The sequence below is a fragment of the Ctenopharyngodon idella genome, chromosome 11 (assembly GCF_019924925.1).
Source record: "Ctenopharyngodon idella isolate HZGC_01 chromosome 11, HZGC01, whole genome shotgun sequence".
Lineage (NCBI taxonomy): Eukaryota > Metazoa > Chordata > Actinopteri > Cypriniformes > Xenocyprididae > Ctenopharyngodon > Ctenopharyngodon idella.
Window position 1 is genome coordinate 12,591,367 of NC_067230.1, and position 21,620 is coordinate 12,612,986.

Below are 21,620 nucleotides of genomic sequence, written 5' to 3' on the forward strand. Positions count from 1 at the left end.
CTTGTTTACATCCTGCTTGCCATTACTTTTATTATCGGTTGCTTTAAAACAGGCAAGCTTCATGCTGACCAGTTATCCAGCCTCAACACTTACAGCAGGAAGCATGCATCCGTTTTTGGCTTCTGTAATGAAATGCTTGAGCAAGCTAGCTTAAAGGGATAGGTCAGCTAAAAATGAAAAATCATTTTTGTCATCATTCACTGAGCCTCCTGTTGTTCCAAACCTGTAACATGTTTTGAAAAATGTCTTTTGTCAGAGGGGTCTAAAATAATACTGGACTCTGTTGACTTTCGTGTCATACAGTATGGAGAGAGAAAAAAAAAAAAACAAACAAAAAAAAACATTGAGACATCTTTCAAATATCTTCTTTTGTGTTCCACAGAATAAAGAAATGTATGCAAGTTTTGAGGGTGATTAAATGATGACAGAATGTAAATGTCTGCCTTTCTCTTTAAAGGGTTTTAATTATCTTGCTGTCAATGGAGGCCTCACTGAGTCATCGGATTTTATCAAAAATATCTTAATTTGTGTTCTGAAGATAAACGAAGGTCTTACAGGTGAGGAACGACATGAGGGTGAGTAATTAATGACAGAATTTTAATTTTTGGGTGAACTAACACTTTAATCACAGGTCCTTACAAGCATATTGCATCAATTTAATGATTAGAGATTGATTAATCCGATAAAGGCGAAATTTTCAGAATTGAAACAAGACAAGTTTCCAAAACACTCCCCCATCTGTGAGATTGATGATGATGATGATGATGATGAGGATAGGGCCAGTGAATCACAGGCATCGGCTGTCTGGGTTTGCTGAGATGAGGCTGGGGTGAGTGTGGGTGGAGAACCAGTGTGTCAGAAATCAGACAGAAACCTCAAAATTCTCTATATATTTTCATATGCAGTACCGTAACTCCTTGAGACAGACAAAAAGCAATGAAAGAAGTGAAAATATCAGCAATATTTTGCATGTTGTAATGCACATGGTTTCAATATGACACTATTAGCAAAATAAAAGTAAGTCTAAAGATGTAAAACAGAAACATTACAATATAATTTATTGAGGAATTGAAAAATAAATACTCTGTCATTAAAGAGGCCACATAAATATATTTCTAATATTGGAGCTGTAATGCACAGACAAATTCATTATAGCCATTCAACCTTTAAACATTGAGAATACGATTCTTCCCATGATTCATTTGAATCATTTACATATTGTCGTAACCTCTGAAATCTCTTAAAATATAAGCATTTAGAGTTGATATATTAATATTCACTGCATCAGTAAGTAATTAGTGTCAGGGTTTCCCAATATAAACAATTTCATGTGAAGGTAAACATATTGTTGTACATCATAAAGTGTTTGAGCAGTATATATACGCATATTCTAGCGTTGTGATTGGTTGGATTAAATTTAACACGCTCCTCATGAACTTTTGTTTAGAACTCCATCAAAACTGAGAAAATGTAATGAAACCTACATCCCAGTGTCTCGCAGCTCTTCAAACGAGAAGCATGTCATTTATCCTAATAAATTAAGGTTTAGGTAATGGATACAGATGCAATTTCGTTCTCTAATTTGCTTGGCACAAATTTAGCACCATTGAAGCTTTTACTGCTAAGTGAAAATGTCCTGACCAAGAATATGTACTGTATTTGCACTAACCTGTGTTAGCACAAGACACCAGAACTTTCTGCCGAATGTCTTTAAATGTTCTAACAGAACGTAAGGTGCATACAAGTTGTAAAATATCGAACAGGACTAATCAACATCGCGAACCGAACACCATGGCTGCATGATATCCGACCTGAGTTCAACACGGAGACTTGCAGACTGTCAGTTATGGATCGTCTTTGGTGTTTGCTGGACTGATGCTTCTGTTACTCGATCCTCTCCTCTCGGACACTTGCTCCTCCATCTCTACGAGAATATAAACAAAGTTATTTTTATTTAAATTTGAGTTACTTTTGACTATCAACAGGGTTGGGAGCACAATACAGGACACTCCTAAAATAGTTTCACTTGAATGAGCAAATTGCCTTTGAAAACAAGCAAAAAAGACAAAGTGTGCATACAGTTGATTGTCAGGGCTCCTTTAAATATGTCCTGCACATTGATGTAAAGAGTCTACTGAGAGACTAGAATATATATTTTATAGAATATATATTTTTACACACACTGTATATACATACATACATACATACACAAACTTATGTTAGATACAATTAATCGATTTGACAGCACTAGTTATCATTGGTGTGATTAAGCTTTTAGACAAGTGGATACTTGATTGATTAAACTATGGACACTAAAGCTACATCTATATTAATTTGAAACCTGATAAATTTGAAAACCGATGTTTTTTTCCCCAAAAAGCTCTCCATCCACACTAGCGTTTTCCAAAAGTTGCCCGTTCAAACTGAAAAACGTTCAAATTATCTTACTGCATGTGTAAAACTTAAATGGTTAGTTCACCCGCAAATGAAAATTCAGTCATTGTTGTTTCACGTTGTCGATCTAGCTGGCAATGCAGGCCTCACTGAGCCTTTGGATTTTATCAAAAATATCTTAATTTGTGTTCTGAAGATGAATGAAGGTCTTGCGGGTGTGGAACAACATGACGGTGAGTAATTCATGACAGAATTTTCATTTTTGGGTGAACTAACCCTTTAATAAAAGCTTACTGAAATGCAGGCCAAGCGCCAAGGGTGGGCAGATGACACAACGTGCCCCCCAATGGTATGGTCTTTCAGCAAATTTACGATTGAGAGCAAAAACCTTATTTCTTGGATTTGGCCATTCGTATTAGCATCTTATTTGCAGTGTTGTTCAATGTAGCCAATCACAAACATATCTTGATTTCTTGAATGCAATGACCAATCAGAGGTGTTTAAGCTAGCATTGCTGGTTTGAGTGGATTCTGAGTTATGCACGCTTGCAAATATCTTCTCATTATAACAAACAATTATGTAAATAAAAGATTTATTGCGCAGTCAGCTTCATTTATTGTAACAGAACTGCTTGAGATTGCGATGAACTAAGATGAGTGGGATTTTTTATGATTATAAAGGGAGTGCTCTTTGCGCACATTCTGACATGTCAAATCCTGTGTACAGTATGTAATCTGTTCAAATTAACAGTGGTTTGTGAACATAGATGCTTTATTAACAAATACTTTATCAGCAGTGTTTATGTTGGGATGTGTAGATTGTGTGCTGACAAGTATCTTGATAAAGATAAAGAAACTATTTCAAGGGAATTTGTGTTTTTTTTAAAGGGGAAGTGCATCTATTTGGAATTTGTTCACCCTCTGCCTATGATCAGAAAATTCATATTTAACGCATTATTACACAAATTGGAATTTGAAACATAAGTAGGCTATATTTATAATTGACTATCACTCGGAGACCCGCCGCCTTCAACTATTTTAATGGTGAGTAGTCTTTGTTACACATCAATATGCTACATATTTTATTGCTATTTGGTATGTATTGTTTTTTCATCGTGTTGTCGGAGGAATTGAAAAGCTTTTGTTCCTCGTGTTTATGAAGTATAAAGGCATAATGCAAAAGGGTTTGGTGTAGTTTGTAGGATGGACTATCTTGTTTTTTTTTTTTGGTGTTAATATAGAACTCGGTCTATTTCAGTAATAATACAGGATGTTATTGTTTTGGTGAAAGTCTGTTTCAACGGATCATAAAATGTGCGTCATCGTTTTGAAGTCAACAACACGAAAATTCCGTTTTCAAATGTGTCCACTATCCACAAAGCGTCTTCAAAAACCCCAATTTTGCACAGGACTTTTAATTACATGACACCATTTTTAACTAAAAATGGAAAACATTTTATGCATTTTGGCCATTTATTTAAATGACAACGGCACTTTGGGGGCAAACCTTTGAAAAACAGGCTTCAAAATGAAAATTTTTAAAAACAATACTGTTATCATCTCTGTGTAAACTACAAAAATTTGAATTTGTGAAAAACGGTGCCATCATGCGCATGCGTATTACGTGTTCAGTCTCTAGGTGCATAGTGTTTCTTTACAAAGTGACATCGCCAACTACTGGCCTGGCAGCAGAATACAGCATTTTTAGTCATTTTCGTGGATCAGTGTGAACGGGGATCGTTTTGACAACGTTGTCATCTGTATACGAAAAAACGTACATTTTAGTACATTGTTGTTGATTAAACGTACCCTTAGTGTGAACGACCAAAACATATAAAAGATGTGTTTTCAAGTGTATCTGAATTAATGAAGACATAGCCTAAACATCACACTTCAGCAGACCTTTATATTATGTTACGGCAATGCAATAAAACATTATATCAAAGACTATAGAATAACACAAGACGCGTCACTCTTATTATTACGAATGGGAGAAATGCAGCTCGCAATATGGCGGAATAAGTCCCGCCTTCTAAATAAGAGCCAATCCCTGATTGGTAAAGTCATCGCATCACTGCAGCAGCCATTAGAATCTCCGGTTCCTATAGAAACTGTCAGACACGCACTTCCTGTAGAGACGCGTGCGCATTAGCTTGATCCAACCTGAAAAATATTGTTTTTTGTCAAGATTCAAGCGTTTAGAAACAAAATTTATGAGACCGTTGTTGTCAGATTTCATTGGTGATTTCAAATATGAAATTTAATCGAAAGCTTGGCAAACAGCTTTGAAGAATTTGATGTTTCCCCATTCAAAGAGACTGAGAGACGTTTCTAAGATGGCCGCCGAGTGAAATGACTTAAAGGGACTTTGATTATATTAAAACTCTTATCTTTATGTGAAGGCAGAACAATGCTGAGGAATGTAACTGTAGACTGATTGACAGCGCAATGAAATGAGGAACTTGCATAGACACAAAAAATACAAAAGAAAGACTGATTAAAGCTCATTTTTGGCCACTGAACTGAAGCACTAGTGTGTTTGCTCATTAAGAGAAAGAAAGAGAGAGAGAGACTGCATCCTTTCACTGCCCACAAGGTTTATTTTTACTCTGTCTCTCTGAGTCAAAGCGACGCCCTTCTCACTCCCTCCTACTCATTCACCCCCTCTTTCTCTCCATCCATCCATCCGCCCTCCACTCACACATTTTCATAAGCTTTGACGTCAGACAGGGAAGGGGGGCTTCCAATTTATCACCCACACAGCACTTCCTGTGGCCCCCTCCACCCATACACATTTTCTCTTCTCATTTCTCTTTTATTCTGCAGTCCCTAATGACGACGTCTGACTGAGATGTTTGCCTCTGCAAGAGCTTCTCAAATCTGACAATCTCTGATTCATCCTTACAGATGAGCTAGATTAGCTAACTAGATAAGTACAATAAATCCATTTGTCACTGTTCTTCTATACATTCCTCAGAGACTCTTCAAGGTGTATTAGTCTCTTCACTATCATCTCTAGTAAAAATGAATTCTTTCATAGCGAACCTGCAGCTTTTAAAGGAAATTTCAGTAACACTTTGCAATAAGGTCTGATTTGTTAACATTAGTTAATGCATTAACCAATATGAAGTAACAATGAACAATATATTTTTGCAATAAAAATGTTCATGTTCGTTCACAGTACATGAATTAGAAGTGTTAAAGTGCCCCTATTATTCTTCTTCAAATATTATCTTTCATGTAGTGTGTAATAGAGCTGTTTGTGAATGTAAAAGGTCTGCAAAGTTTCAAAGATCAAAGTGTAGATAAATGGATTCTTTAAATACATTCTTTAAAATATCTTCTTTTGTTACATAAAATAAAGTTGCAGGTTTGGAGCAACATTGGGGTAAATAATGAATTTTTTCATTTTAGGGTGAATTAATTTCATTTTTAAGAGAATAAAAGCACATACTTTATTCTTTAGGGAGGTAAATTGTACTATTTAATATGAAAATACCAAGGAGGTCATTTTGACACAGTCCTTCTCCCAAGAGGTAACAATTTTGACCCTTTCTACAGTACAATGAGCTCCATTAAAATAAATTCCAATTTTACACAAATTATGCTGCTGACTGCATCCGTCAAACTCACTTACCAAAGTTATTATATAAGAAAACAAACAACTGCCAAATAATAGCTTTATATATTGTGTATGTACAGCAATAATGCAAACTTATCAATTATATAGAAAAAAGGTTACACTTTATTTTAAGGTGATGTTGTTATAGCTTAATTAGGCAAATAACTACTGAGCAATATTAATTAACTACACTCTTAAAAAAGGTTTAACAGGATTCTATATTCACCTCATGTAGCAACGCGGAAGTAAGCTATTTTCTGTGATTGTGTGGGACCTTCCAATTCATTTTCCACTACAGGTAAATAATGGGAAAAATAACAAAATGCTATAAATGGTATAATAATTTGCGCTACATACCTGTGAGTTTATGATTACAATAAAAAATTAAAATAATATGATCAGTTTTCAATATCAAGCAGCATAACAGACAGTTGTTGAACAGCTAAAATAAATGGAAGCGGATGAATAAAAATGTCTTAAAATGACTGCATAAGACTTTCATGTTTAAAGGGTTAGTTCAACCAAAAATGAAACTTCTGTCATTAATTACTCACCCTCATGTCGTTCTACACCCGTAAGACCTTCGTTCATCTTCGGAACACAAATTAAGATATTTTTGATAGAATCCAATGGCTCAGTGAGGCCTCCATTGCCAGCAAGATCATTAACACTTTCAGATGCCCAGAAAGCTACTAAAGACATATTTAAAACAGTTCATGTGACTACAGTGGTTCAACCTTAATGTTATGAAGTGACGAGAATACTTTTTGTGCGCCAAAAATCAAAATAATGACTTTATTCCACAATATCTAGTGAAGGCCGATTTCAAAACACTGCTTCATGAAGCTTCGAAGCTTTATGAATCTTTTGTTTCGAATCAGTGGTTCGGAGTGTGTATCAAACTGCCAAAGTCACATGAACTATTAAAATTTGGAAACACTTATGACATAACGAAGCCTCGTTTACTGAAATCAAGTGACTTTGGCGCTCTGAACCACTGATTCGAAACAAAAGATTCGTAAAGCTTCGAAGCTTCATGAAGCAGTGTTTTGAAATCAGCCATCACTAGATATTGTTGAATAAAGTCGTTATTTTGTTTTTTTGACGCACAAAAAGTATTCTCATCGCTTCATAACATTAAGGTTGAACCACTGTGGTCACATGAACTGTTTTAAATATGTCTTTAGCACCTTTCTGGGCATTTGTAAGTGTTAATTATCTTGCTGTCAATGGAGGCCTCACTGAGCCATCTGATTTTATCAAAAATATCTTAATTTGTGTTCCAAAGACGAACAAAGGTCTTACAGGTGTGGAACGACATGAGGGTGAGTAATTAATGGCAGAAATTTAATTTTGGGTGAACTAACCCTTGAACAGGTTATTAAAATTTTTCTAGCGATAAAGTGTTTACAAGCTGTTTAATTCATAAAATTTAATTACAATTAAAAATGAATTATAACAAAATGAATGAACTAAAACTAACTCCATAAACTGACCTCATGATGGAAACCCCTAAAAGGTTCTATATATGAAGCGCCTGAAAGAAACCTTTAAGGTTCTATATAGAACCTTCTCATCTAAGAGTGCACATGTACTTACTATAGGGTTAAGTTTTAGGATTAGATACGTGCAATGCAATTATGCATAATTTACTGTTATTAAGTATATGTAACATGTAACTACATTACCTTAAAGTAAAGTGTTACCAAAAAATTAACAGCTTATATATGTTTTGCCTCATCTGACGGTATAAGCATCTCTTTTTTTGGCAATTTAAGTTTCAAACTATGTTTTGTACCCTATTCATTGTAGGTGCATGAAAAGCATCGTTTATGTTATAAAACATAAATCACAGAATTCACCTGAAATCTGTCTCTTTTCTGACCCTAGGCTGACTTTGCTTGCGTGGTCACGTGACACCATTCTAGCCAATCTGAGGCCCTCATCCATGAGAGTTTGCTGCATGAGCTGGCGACTCCAGGTGATGAGGCCAGTGGTGTCGGTGAGGGGGTGAGGGGATGAGGAGGGGTGCAACTGAGGGCTGATATCTATCAAGACACACAGAATTAGACAAACATGCCTCTCAATCACATGTTACCTTTTCTTTCATCAATGATGTTTCACCCTGACTTGAGTATGAATGGAAACAAATTTGGAAAATTTGGCATGTTCTTTACATCATCTCAGAGAGGAAAGTAACCCCCGTTACGTGTGAAGTGGTCCTGCATATCACTTGCACTAAATGCAACAGAATGTGGGACAATGATGGTTTGGGGTTACATGCCTAGGATTTACTGACAAACACTGGACAGTCAATATAATAATAATATTAATTAATAATAATAATAATTCTTACCTTGTGTTAAACTATCTAGACTTTCTCCAGAGAGGCTGTTGTCATCTGCTGTAGATCTGATGTCACTATTGGCTACTGGGTCCTTAGACAGTCTGTCCGAATCTGTGACCTGTAACAGGCAGATTTCTCATGTTAGTATTATGTGTTTTGTAACAGTACTTTCAGTATAAAATATTTCCAGTGTTGGAGACTAATTACTTTACATAAAAAGTAAAGTAATGTTATGTTACTTTTGCGTTACTTTCTCTCAGCTGGCTGAGGCTCACTCTCTTCCAGGCCTTTTTTTCTTATTTGCAAGTGTTTAACTTATTAATATAACATCCACCTTCATTTTCTTTTACAAACGCATAGGAATATTACTATATACTGAGCACTTTGAATATTTCCTAACCCCTAGAGCGATGTATGCCATACATAAGATAACCTACTGTACAACTCTGTTTATTGAAACTACAAAGTAATGTGTTTTGTTAATTTTGTTCTTTTTATCTGATTGTGCATGTCTAAGTGACTACATTATGGAGACATATTTTTACATTATTTTAATTCAGTGCTTTAAAAAATATTTAAGTGAAAAGTAATGTGCATTACTTTTTTAAAAATATTAATGTGTACATTTATCAAGTAACGCATTACTTTACTCGTTACATCTAAAAGTAATCTGATTACATATAATGCACGTTACTTGTAATTCATTACAGCAACACTGAATATTTCAACCTGTTTGATAAAATCACAGATATTGTTATATCATCAATATTTCAAAAGGAGTTCAAAACCTCTTTTTGAAGTTTGACACTAGAGACCTACACTCCCGCGGGACCCGACGCAACAGAGTGCGGCATGATTTGACGGGCGGCGCAGTCGGTAAGACTCATGATTTGCGGGACTCCCGCAACATAGAAATATCTAAAAAATAAAATAAAAACAAATAAATTGTTAATCATCTATAGCACAAAAGCAACAAGAACAACTAAAATCAAATAAAAGCGATTTACAGGCGCAAGCATTGGCAGGGAATGTGTAAAGGCCCGTTCACGCAAAGAACGATAACTATAAAAGATAACAATAAAGATATAGCTCTAAACATTTTTCTAAATATAAAAGAATAGCAGTGTCCACACCACAGCTTTAACGATAACGATATAGAGAAACAATATCATTGGGATCACTTTCAGAATGATTTTTTTCCAGCTGATCAACGATAAAACACTGACAGCCAATCAGAATCCATTCTAATTCAAGGGCTCACGCATTTAAAACGGCAGACGACATTGTGGAGAAGTTAATAGCCGAGGTCCAGAAAAAGCCACCACTGTTTGACATGTCAAAAATGATATCATAATGCCAGGCTAGCAAACAGTGTAATAATTCCTTTGAAGTTGCAGTGAAAAAGACTAGGTGTTGTTTTTATTCCACTATATTGACTTCTTCAGCTAAATTCCCTGTTAGATTAGATCGATTACACTAGCTATTCACTCGAAACATCGCATGCTGAGAACATCTGCTGGTTAAAACTGTAAATGCTACAAGAATAGCAGAAACGTTGTACAAGCTTTAAAACCGCAGCGCGTGAGCTTAGAATAAACAGGCTGTTATCGTTTGTTGGTTTGGACGCAAATATAGTTATCGTTCTTGGTGTGAACAGGCCTTAAGGCTGCCTGCTGCTGTGTATGTTTGAGGAAAAAGCTGCCCATAACTGCTGGTCTAGGATCAGTTTTCTCCATAATAATAGCATATTGGTGAAACAGATTTGGCAAGTAATCCAATGCGTATTTGTGTTTGCGCTCTGGAGAGCATCAAAGGTTTCTATTTACAACACGTTTTTTGCAGCGTTGAGCACTGTAGCCAATCACAGACATATCTGTTGATTTTTTGAATGCAATGGCCAATCAGAGGTGTTTAAATTACAATCCACTCACCTCTCAAAACGCCAGAGTTTTTGTTCAGTGCTGAGTTCTGCATGCTCGCGAATCCTCTCATTATAACGAAGTGTAGACAAGATGTACATAAATGATTCATTGTGCAGTGTAGACAGCTACATTGATTATAAAGAAACTTGGTGAGGGCGCGGTTAATTAAAACGTGTTACATCTTTTTAGTGATTATAAAAGGAGCACTCTTTGCACGCTTTCTACCCTGCCAAATCACGTTTGTGGTGGCCTATGCTTGTTTTTGTGTTTAAATTAACAGTGGTTAGTGAATATAGATGCTTTAATAACAAATAAATTATCGGGATCAATTATGCTGGGATGTGTAGGTTGTGGCTAGGTGACACGCAACTTTTTAAACTATTTTATGGACGTACAGAAAAAAAAAAAAATCTATGCATACTTTTGCCTGCGGGCTTTTGCGGGCGGGAGTGGGAGAAGGTGACATATTTTTGCGGGAGCAGAACTGAAAAATCTGTCCCGCTCAGGTCTCTATTTGACACCCCATGTAAAGCTATAGTAACTCTCAATCTTTATTTCCATCTCCTTAGGCATCCTATTAATTTTCTTGTGATTTTATAAATACTTCATCTGAGCATATTTCTAAAAGGCTTCTATATCTTTTTATACAAATGTATAAATAGACACATATCTTGATGTACTTACATCAAGCTTGATTCTCTTCTGAGCAGTACAGTCAACAGAGGCAGAACAATCATCTGAGTATGTCCTGAGATAATAATATAACAAACTTAGCTCAGATTCCCAGCTCAGAATTAAAAAAAAGTCACAGTAATCATGTCAAACACTCATTCTGTTCAATATTCAAGGACAAATGTAGGGGGTGACGGGGCTCGCCGTCACACAGGGAATTTATCAAAATGGCTATGGGTTTGAGTCAAATGTCCAATGATTAAGTCTGTTTTTCTCTATCAGTTGAAAGATTATGTCAGATGCATTTATTAGACTGTTCATATATTTTAATTAGCATGTTACAGCACATTAGCATAAGGATTTATAAAGTAAAAATGCAAGAAAGTAACATTGATTCAAAAGAATATGCAACACTCCAATAAATTCCTCTCTACACAAGCGCTTTCGTCCAGTTAAAATTAATTAAATAAGTTGGCGAGATTCTGCTCAGCCAAATTCACAAAGTCTAACACACTGATTTTGTATATTCTACTACACCTTCATAAATTAAAACAAATTTATGAATTCTGTCCTTAAAATCTAAAATTCCAATATCATCCATCATATTTCTGCTGAATCTGTTGGATAAACGGAGCACAAAAAAAAACAATTAACTGTAAGGTAAAAAGTAAAATCTTCAAATTTGTGGTCTGTGTAGCACCACCAACAGTTAAAATGTGAAAATTTGCACTTATTTTTGATTATGTCTTTGCACCGTATGGTCTAAAACATGATTATTTTCTTCTAATTCCTGCCCAAGTCAAACACAAACCATGGATTAAATTTCGGCCCAACTTTTCTGAAAAACATACTCCCTCCTACAGCGTTCATCGGATCATCTTCACCAAATATCATCTTCAAAGCTTTTTGATATAATCAAACCCCTCATGTAATGAGATAAATAATTCAACAGAAAATACACCAAAAATTACATGAGGGTATTATAATCAAATAAAACTTGGTTTGTGTCATCACAACCAAGACCTGAGGGTACCTGAGGAGTTATTACCTACCTACCGGCCATGAAATTTGTAATTTTTGCTTTTAACTTCAGAATAGTTTGGCCTAAATTAATAAGACTGGTCTTTTTACCATCATGAAACCTGGTATGTCCATGCAGAATAAATACATATCCATACACAGCTCTGCGAAATAAGAGACTATTACAAAATTATCCGTTTCTCTGGATTTACGGTTTATGGACAGTTTTGTTTTATTCTATAAGCTACTGACCAGATTCCAAATACAAATACTGTCATTTAAAGCATTTACTTGTCAAAAAGGTGTCAAAGAATGCAAAGAAAACAAGTTCATATTATTTTTAAACAACACAACACTAATGTTTTAACTTTGGAAATCTATATTTGGTGGAATAACCCAATGCCAGCTTTCATGCATCTTGGAATGCGGTCTTTCACATCACATTAGTCCAAATTTTTTGAAGAGACTCGATCGCTATATATGATGAACAGGTTTAATTTAGGCTTTTTAGGGTGTACTGAGCGTGTGTAGTCTGGTTCGTTTGACTAGTGTGATCGCTCTGTACCATGCCCGGGCGCGGTTCGTTTAACCATCCCTGAGCACAGTACGCATGTAGTGTGATCGCAAACGGTGCCAGAGCACAGAACAGCTACTCTTGTGTGTGCTACTGTCATCATTATTACGATAGCAAACAACTTCTAGTACTACTTGAACAGCACCCTTTTCAATTACTTTAATTTGAGAATATTTAGGTTTATAACGGGTCTGGTTCTCAACTTACTGATGAACAGGAATTGTAGTTTGCAAGTAAAGCTGCAAATTCCCCCATCAACCTCAGCTGCCTTCGTAATCATTTTAGTAATCATTTTCTGATACCTGCCGCCAGTGCTTGAAGTGGTAAAATAAAAGTGCCGGTACTACCGATGCTCGGTTCAAAATGCGCTCCTAAAGAAGAGAGGGCACAGCGGGCTTCCGTACGTGCAACATGTCGGAAGTGCAGGTGTTGTGCCAAATAGAGTACCTCATGGATGACGTGTTTTTGTAGGCAAAACCTGGAAGCGAGTTAGCATGTTAACACTTCCGGTTCCATCGCCCTGAAGACTATGGGTTTTTTTGAATGGGTTTTTGCTAAATCGCCTGAAATAAGGTCTGTGGTTAACAAAGCCTCTAAATATTTTCACATTTTGATCTATGACATAAAAGACATCGGGGGGGGGGGGGGGGGGGGGGGGGGTACCATCACACCAGGGCATGGTACAAGGAAACCATTTACTATTCTCTACATTAGTCCACCAATATACTTCACTTGAAGGAGTGATTAATAACGAGTGAGTGAATTCAGACACTGAGTTCACCAGAAGGACTGTTGCTTTTACATAGTTTATGCTTGCTGCTTAATAAATCATTTGAAGCTTAGCAAACTGGCAGTGGCAAACTCCAGTAGTAAACTCCAGTAGTAAGATGAAAGGATTTATTTTGAATTCTGTCATGGAAATTATGTAATTTAGTAATCATTAAAAAATGAATTTATACCTGGAATATATTATGCTACACCGTGGACAGCGGTTTGTAAAATGAATGGATGGATGATTCAGCTGCGGGCGCCATCTTCTGGCGAGACGCGGGAATTCATTTGGCATGCGACTCTCACAGTGCATTATGGGTACTCTCTAGCCATTGAGTGTACAACAGTTGTACACTCGTTATTGCAGTGCATTGTGGGATTGAATGGCTGTTCCCTCAAATAGTGCCCTATTTGAGGGTATGGGGGCGATTTCTAACACAGGGCAATATGTTCGCTTGACGCGCGGAGATGGTCCTCACTGCAGAACACGAGATCTAGATCGAAATCCTCCCACTTTACATATCCCTAAACCTACCCATCTCCGCCCCCCTGGATCTAAACCTACCCATCCCCACCCCCTGGATCTAGATCCAACTCCTCCCACTTTACATATCCCTTATCCTACCCGTCTCCGCCCCCTGCAGTGAGGGGCTACTGGACGTGAACCAATGAGGTTCATTCTCGTGTTACGCAGCATGTTTGAACTTTCGCAAGAGGTTCGTTCAAACAGTGTCAAACAGGTTCGGTTGAGCTTCTGTTTATGTTCACTGATCAATGTTTATATGTGAATAAAAGCCTAAATTCAGCCTCTTCAGAAAATTTGGACTAAACCGCTCGATTCATATGGATTAGTTTTTGATCTCTTTATGGACTTTTTGAAGCGTCAAAGTATCAGTTGCAAAGGCAGTCAATGGAGGGACAGAAATCTCTCAGATTTCATTAAAAATATCTTCATTTGTGTTCCGAATATGAACAAAGGTCTTAGGAGTTTGGAACAACATGAGGATGAGTAATTAATAACAGATTTTTTATTTTTGGGTGAACTAACCCTTTAAGTGTGAGACACTGTGGCTGATAGGCCTCTCGAGGTCTCTGTCAAAGCAAAGCTGAAAACTGGACTCATCAGGCTGGACGTTGAAATCTGGCAGATTCAGAAAAAGGGCTTCCAAGGTTACCCTGGAAGACCACTTGCTTCCTTCTGTTCTGACAATGTTACCCAATGAGGATTGTTTTTTCCAGCAGGAGAATGTTCTATGTGACTCAAGGTGTGGATGGAGGACCACCAGATCAAGACCCTGTCATGAACAGCCCAATCACCAGACCTGAACCCCATTGAAAACCTCTGGAATGTGATCAAGAGGAAGATGGATGGCTACAAGCATCAAACAAAACTTGCTCCAGAAATGGCATAAAGTCACTAAACAGCAATGTGAAAGGCTGGTGGAGAACATGCAAGATGCATGAAAGCTGTGACTGGAAATCAGAGTTATTCCACCAAATACTGATTGCTGAACTCATACCTTTTCTTTCCATTATCTGAGGTCTGGAGAAATGTTTTCAATAGTTTACATAATAAAACAAAAATGTTCAGTTTACTCAAACACACTAAAATTTTAAATCCTGAGAAACTGATAATTTTGTCTCCTATTTTTCCAGAGCTATATATACTGTGTGTTCATCTGTATGTCTGTATCTATAAAATGCAAATGTATTTAACAATATATGTAAATCACCTCATCAAAATGCAAAATACAAAACAAGCTTCAAAAAATTCAAAGACACAGTAAGAGTTGTTCCTGACCTGTTATGTTTAAATGTTGAGGTGTAGGCACATTCTCTCGCCACTTGTCGTGCTAATGAGAACAATTCAACTCTGCGTAACAGCAGAGCGTTGTCACGAATGCAGAATTGAGCCGCTGCCTCATTGATGAGCATCTAGAAGTGAAAATGTAAGAATCAACATTTTAAATGTTATTTTAGTGGATCATCTGAGCTCTATGAAAGTGCTTAAGTCATGGCATAAACTACAATCTACAAAATGCATTAAACATGTAAACACCTGCTGTAGTTTTATAGTAGCTTAAAGGGATAGTTCACCCAAAAATGAAAATTCTGTCATCATTTACTCACCCTCAAGTTGTTCCAAAGTATGAGTTTCTTTGCTCTTTTGAACACAAAATAAGATATTTTGAAGAATGTCGGTAACCAAACAGTTGATGGACCCCACTGACTTCCATAGTATGAAAAAAAAAAAAAAATACTATGGAAGTCAATGACTACAGTCAACTGTTTGGTTACCGACATTCTTCAAAATATCTTATTTTGTGTTCAACAGAAGACAGAAACTCATACAGCTTTGGAACAACTTGAGGGTGAGTAAATTATGACAGAATTTTCATTTTTGGGTGAACTATCAGTATCAGTAACTAAGTACCGAAATTATTTACTTTTTTAGGGAGTAACGCAATCTTGTAATGCATTACTTTTAAAAGTAACATTCCCCAACACTGGTGTTAGAAATCAGGAATGGTGAGAGAATATTGTGCTTGGAATGTTTTTCGTCTTCAAACCAAACTTAGATCTTTATAATGTTTACGCATTAGGTCAGTAGGCGGAGAGCAGACGGTCTTTTGTAGCTGTTCGAACACATTGGACCACATGAGCGTTTACACTACGAAAGCAATCCAGTCAAATGCATTTTTGACTACCCCTGGAAGTGGTCAATAGTAGAGAAGCTCAAAACTTAAAACTACTTCAATTTAAACCTGCTTCAAACATAAAACTACTTAAAAACTGCAAACTTACAACTGCTACAAACTTAAAACCTTTAAGCTTATTAAACTACTTCAAACTGTATAGACATTCTGAAGCCAACATAAACTTTGTCTTGACAAACTTTTTCAAAATGTTCTCTTTAACAAACCTCATGATGGGTGAGCTGTTTCCCTTCCCTCCTCTTGGAGTCAAAGCGCCCGTAGATCAGGCTGTATTTGCGTATCTCTTCCTCTTTGCTCTTGTCATAAGGTTCCAGGTTGAAAATGTGTCCCACTGTCTTGGCCATTTTCTTATTGAGTCTCAAAAGCGTCTTCACCTCGGTTTGATCGGCTTGCGGCATGGTTCTTAGAAGCCGATCAACGCTTTCCTCCACGGCTTTAATGGTCTCTGGGTCCAGCTGACCTCCAGGCCACGGAGAGGCCACAGAGGAGGAGGAGGAAGAAGAACTAGGCGTTGGAGGACCCAGAAGACGTGAGTGGCATGCAAAAGGCACAGTGGGCTGGTCTTCATCTAACTCAGTGGCTCCATACATTTCAGGGCTGAGCCAGTGAGGGTCCATGGGGGACAGTTTTTCTCTGTACAGATGGTCTGGAGGCACAGGAGAGGCCTGTGAGCAGGGGCTTTTTGGACTGTTATCTCTGAGCGGCGTAAGGCAAGATCCTACCTCCTCTCTTTCACATGGAGATCCTGGCTGACCATTGCTTAAAGATCTTCTTGGACCCATAACCGTTGAGCCAGCAGCACTGGTGCTGTCGATCCTGAGGAGAGGGACTCCACAGGAAGCCACACTGGTGGCCAGCGGTTGGTTGAACAGCGTTGGGTTTGATGCCCAGTCGCGCAAGGCCTTCTGCAAGCGCCGCACGTGCAGGGGTTTTGTGGCCATGCCAACTAGTGCCATGATCTCGAGAAATTCCTCTTCACCAGCCTCGCAGAGCTGTTGGACATCATCGCCTCCCTGCTGGATGAAGGTGTCATAGTACATCAGCAGGTTGGCCCTTTGTAAAACTCGGTAGAGCTGCAACTCGCCCAGCGTCCGTGGTAGTGACATCCTGATGCTCAGCTGCAACAGGATTCCCATATATATATATATATATTAGGATTGTGACGGTGAGGAAATTTTCCCACCGGTTAATTGACATGTGACAACCGGGGGTGGGGTGGGGGGAGGGGCGTTGTTATTATTCTTAATGAAATTAACACATAACTAGAAAAACACAACTAATCATTTGCAGGTTCCCTGTTAGCACTGGGTTTAAATCCAAAATATTGCCAATAGGCGCTTTTACATTTCACTTTGAAACCAAATCTTCCGCCATCGTCTTGTCAGTCAGCTCCTCACCCTCGTGATAAATTAAATCTGACTCCTGCTGCTGATCTGTGCTGCAACTCTCATTTGGCTCACGCTGAAGTGAGCAGACGCATTCAGTTTTAAATTGTAATTTACTGAACAAAATGATTTTTATTACTATAAAAAAAATCAAAACGACGGTGGGAGGTGGTGGCGTGGGTGACGTAACCAGCGTTGTCGCTGAACACCGGTAACAATGACACCGACTATCGCAGCAAGCCTAATATATACAGTATATGACACCGGAAGCCAGACACATTCAGATTACAAATGGTCGCTTAAGTTAAAAATAAGGTTATACAGACAGGGATCCAGATATTTGAAATTTCTAAACAAGTAGTTAAGAAAATTGTGATAAATGAAATACTGGGAGTGAACCTGGAATAACTGTTGTGTACACAGAAAATAGGATGTCTTTTAATAAAAACAAACAGAATAAATATCAAACAGCTGACACATTTCATGCAATGTTAGCTCTACTCTAGTTAATGACTGAACAATATTCATGAATACAGTTTTGTAAATGAGTTTCCAGTCACCTCACTGCTGCAATCAACAGCAAAAGAAAGTGTCTGTTTGAATAATAAATGTGGTTCCTAACGCTTCTGAAAAGATTTGCAATAGTTGCTCTGAATAACCTTAATTATATAAAATATCTTTTTAGTTAGCATATGGTGCTGATGTACAATGCTATAGGTATTGTTTTGTAATAAAGAGTGTGTATATTTATCCAAAACCCCCTTTTGGAGCCTTTATTTTTAAAGGGATAGTTCACCCTAAAATGAAAATTACTCCCCCTGGTGTTGTTCTAATGCAGTATGCCGTTCTTTCTTTTTTGGATGACAAAAGAGAATAAGTTTTGTGCGCAAACAAAAATGATGGTATCCTCTCTTTGGTGTCATTCTCCTACACTGTTTACATTCAGGGGATATTGTTGAATAAAGTGGTTATTTTTGCGCACAAAAAGTATTCTCGTCGTATTTTCTACCTTTCCGGACCTTGAAAGTGGTAATTAAATTGCTGAGTTATGGGTCCTACTGAGGAGTCAGAAAGCTCTCGGATTTCATCAACATTTTCTTAATTTGTGTTCCGAAGATAAACAAAGGTTTTACGGGTGTGGAACGACATGAGGGTGAGTAATTAATGACAGAATTCTTTTTTGGGTGAACCCTTTAAGTTGCATGTTTTTTCCACGCATAATAATCTATTACACCATGTAGGCTATAAGCTACAACAAAAACATTGCAATAGTCACAGTAGTTACAGTTATTGTAAAACACACAAAAAAAACATTGTTACAACTTACAAATAATGACCTACTTTATGTGCAAGACATTCATATCCAGCAATGGTGTTGAAGAGTTTTGTTTTGTAAATATAGCCTACAGTAGTATTTTCATGTGATAATTTACAATAAAGATAGTAGCTACCCCTAAAAATAAAGGTTCCAAAAAAGAGGGGGGGTGGGGGTTCACAGTGATGTCATAGAAGAACCATTTTTAGTTCCACAAAAAATCCTTTCAATTAACAGTTCTTTAAAGAACCTTTTTTTTTCTTAGTGTGAAGAACATTTTAAAAATCTAAAGAATCCTGTGTACTATAAAGTACCTTTTGTTCAATGGAAATGTTAAGACTTCTTAATTGAATCACAAACGCAAATAAGGAACCTTTAATTGTTTTTAGAGTGTAATTGCTGAATGTACATGACTCGTCAGTAGTTGTGTACTACTCACCTCGAGAGGCTTCAAGACAGAATCCAGGACAGGATCCAGCAGAACACTTGAGCTTCAGTAACCGAAACGACGGAATCTATTAGAATTGCACTTCAGTAACTCAGTTCAAGACCTATCAAACTTTTCGTTCTATGTATAAACTTGTATCTTAACTCCTCAAACACGAAGCCTAATTTATTTGTTTACTGTGCTTGTTAGATCTTATTCTACAGATGTGAGATTGGACTGAAATATTCTTGAAACTCTTGTGTTGTCTCGGCTTTGCTCTGCTGTGCTGGCAGTAGCGGTGAGTTAATGACGCTCCTTTCGCTGCCTGTGTGGGCGCGAGAAACGCGTGGGTGGACTGCGGCACGCCATCTGACCGAATAAGAGCCTTCCTCTCCGGTCTGAGCTCAGGGGGAAGCGCCTTCCTATCTGACTCCGGTGGACGGGGAATTCTGTCCGTTTCACTTTTTAAGCACATGTCTGTTTAAAATGTTTAGGATATGAACCTAAACAGCATTACAGAGCCCAATCCTAGTGCGTAGTTGATTTAATAAACGAGCAAACATGAATGCAGTCAGCTGTGTGGATGTGTGCCGGAGAGCACCATGTCTGTGGGCGGTGATCATTGCTCAGTGACGCGGCTTGAGCAGCGGGATTCCCCGGCACCTCAAGTCAGTCTGATCTGCTCACGCTGAATTGTTGGTGCGTGCGCGACCAGAACTGGGTTTTTTAAAATATTGACCTTGCTTTTTATCAATCATGTTTGATACTATACAATGATTTTGTCTACATTTTAAATATAACTTTATAGAATTGCTTATATATCGATAAAATACTTTTGTTTTGCGTCATTTCCAATCAGGAAAAAATAGGCAATTATTATTTGTGTATATTTAGGATACATAAACTGTTAACGTTGAAGTAAGCCTTAGCAACGAGTTAGCGAATTTTAAAAATGTAAGGCGGGGCTTAATTTGGCCATAGAGACAGAACGCATTTAGGCCATTAGGTATTTAGGCAATCTAATAGGGATGGGCATACCACTTACTTTGTTTTCGATATGATACTGACACTTTCAAGGACAATATCGCTACGATACCACTAATATGAACTTATAGATTTTAACATTTATTCAATTATTTAATTGCTAAGAGTAAAATGGGTTATGATACCCACTTAACATTATATTTGAAAGGCATTTTAACATTCAATATGCCTTAATTGCAGTTTATATGATTATATTTGTGTTTACTTGGTAAACCATGGAAAATCTACAAATAAACCTACTATATGCCTAGCTGAACTATGGTCACTGTAGTAATGGTTCATTTTCATAAGGGACTGCCAGTGACAGGCTGTTGCACCCATAAAATGAAACATTTGTATTCTAACAGAACATCAATATGAACTTTTAACGTTTAATTTAAATAAATGTAATTGCACAAACTATGTAGGCTGGTATTTCATTTTGTTTATTGTAAAATAACTAATAGTAATATTATATTTTTCTGTCTTCTGTTAAGCATTGTTCTGGGCTGCATTTCCCAAAAGCATCAATAGTTTTTTACTATAGATGTAGTGTCGGCAGTGAGCAAACACTCTCTGTGATTGATTGGTTCTGACCAGAATCAATTGGTTCTGGATAAAGGCAATAAGACGTGAAGTATCAGCAGGAAGAATGGGTAAATTTTGGGATCCTGACACTCAGTATGCCTCAGTAAGCCTATGTGTGCAGTAAACATTTAGTCACTGTTAAGTCAAATATCCAAATGTCAGTTTTATATATTATATTTCCTGTCGCTGATTACGTTACCCTCCAATTGCCTGTATCCACTTTTTAGTCCTTAAATGCTCGTTTTTTTGGGTCAACAGCTTATAAAAACTTCTGGGTTTTTTAGCTTGTTTTCTGTACACCTTGTCACATAGCAGCTTTTAGACATTGTTCTGTTTTTTGTTCTAAGTCAGAAATGACAAGGAGGCAGCCTCACGCAATACAAAGTCAATGGAGACGGTTGGATTGTTTTCCCCCCCGGTGGACGTGGTTTGCAGATTATGACGCGTGTCGCTCTGTCTCTATGGGGTAGATCTTATTGTGAAGAAGCCATTAACATTTGAAGGGTTAGTTCACCCAAAAATTAAAAATCAATTTATTACTCACCCTTATGTCGTTTCACATCCGTAAGACCTTCGTTCATCTTCGGAACACAAATTAAGATATTTTTAATGAAATCTGAGAGGTTTCTGTCTCTCCATAGAGATCCAACACAACTACCACTCTAAGGTCCAGAAAGGTAGGAAAAAGACATAAAGTACACCATGCGACTCCAGTGTCTCAGTTTTATGAAGCGATGTAAGCGCTTTGTGCAAAAAAAAAAAAAAAAAAAAAAAAAAACACAACATTAAAAAAATAATAATTTACCACTTTATTTACAAAATAATATTACCAAAGCGTTCATGC

At 37.2% G+C, this 21,620-nt stretch overlaps 1 protein-coding gene across 4 annotated transcripts; it reads right to left on the bottom strand.

Annotated features, from left to right (window-relative positions):
- Positions 1 to 1,041: 1,041 nt before the first annotated feature.
- On the bottom strand, positions 1,042 to 19,819 carry nab2 (NGFI-A binding protein 2 (EGR1 binding protein 2)). Of its 4 annotated transcripts, none has more exons than XM_051913010.1 (7): positions 19,178 to 19,808; positions 16,245 to 17,051; positions 15,123 to 15,256; positions 10,969 to 11,032; positions 8,372 to 8,480; positions 7,878 to 8,063; positions 1,042 to 1,924 (listed from the first exon to the last, which is right to left on the bottom strand). In XM_051913010.1, exons 2-7 carry the CDS (start codon positions 16,992 to 16,994, stop codon positions 1,845 to 1,847), a joined length of 1,323 nt encoding a protein of 440 aa, XP_051768970.1. In that variant the 5' UTR covers positions 16,995 to 17,051; positions 19,178 to 19,808; the 3' UTR covers positions 1,042 to 1,844. The 4 variants fall into 4 exon arrangements, with proteins under 4 accessions (XP_051768970.1, XP_051768969.1, XP_051768968.1 ...); XM_051913009.1 differs by having other exon boundaries at positions 16,245 to 17,054; XM_051913008.1 differs by having other exon boundaries at positions 16,245 to 17,156; positions 19,178 to 19,807.
- Between the last annotated feature and the right edge of the window lie 1,801 nt (positions 19,820 to 21,620).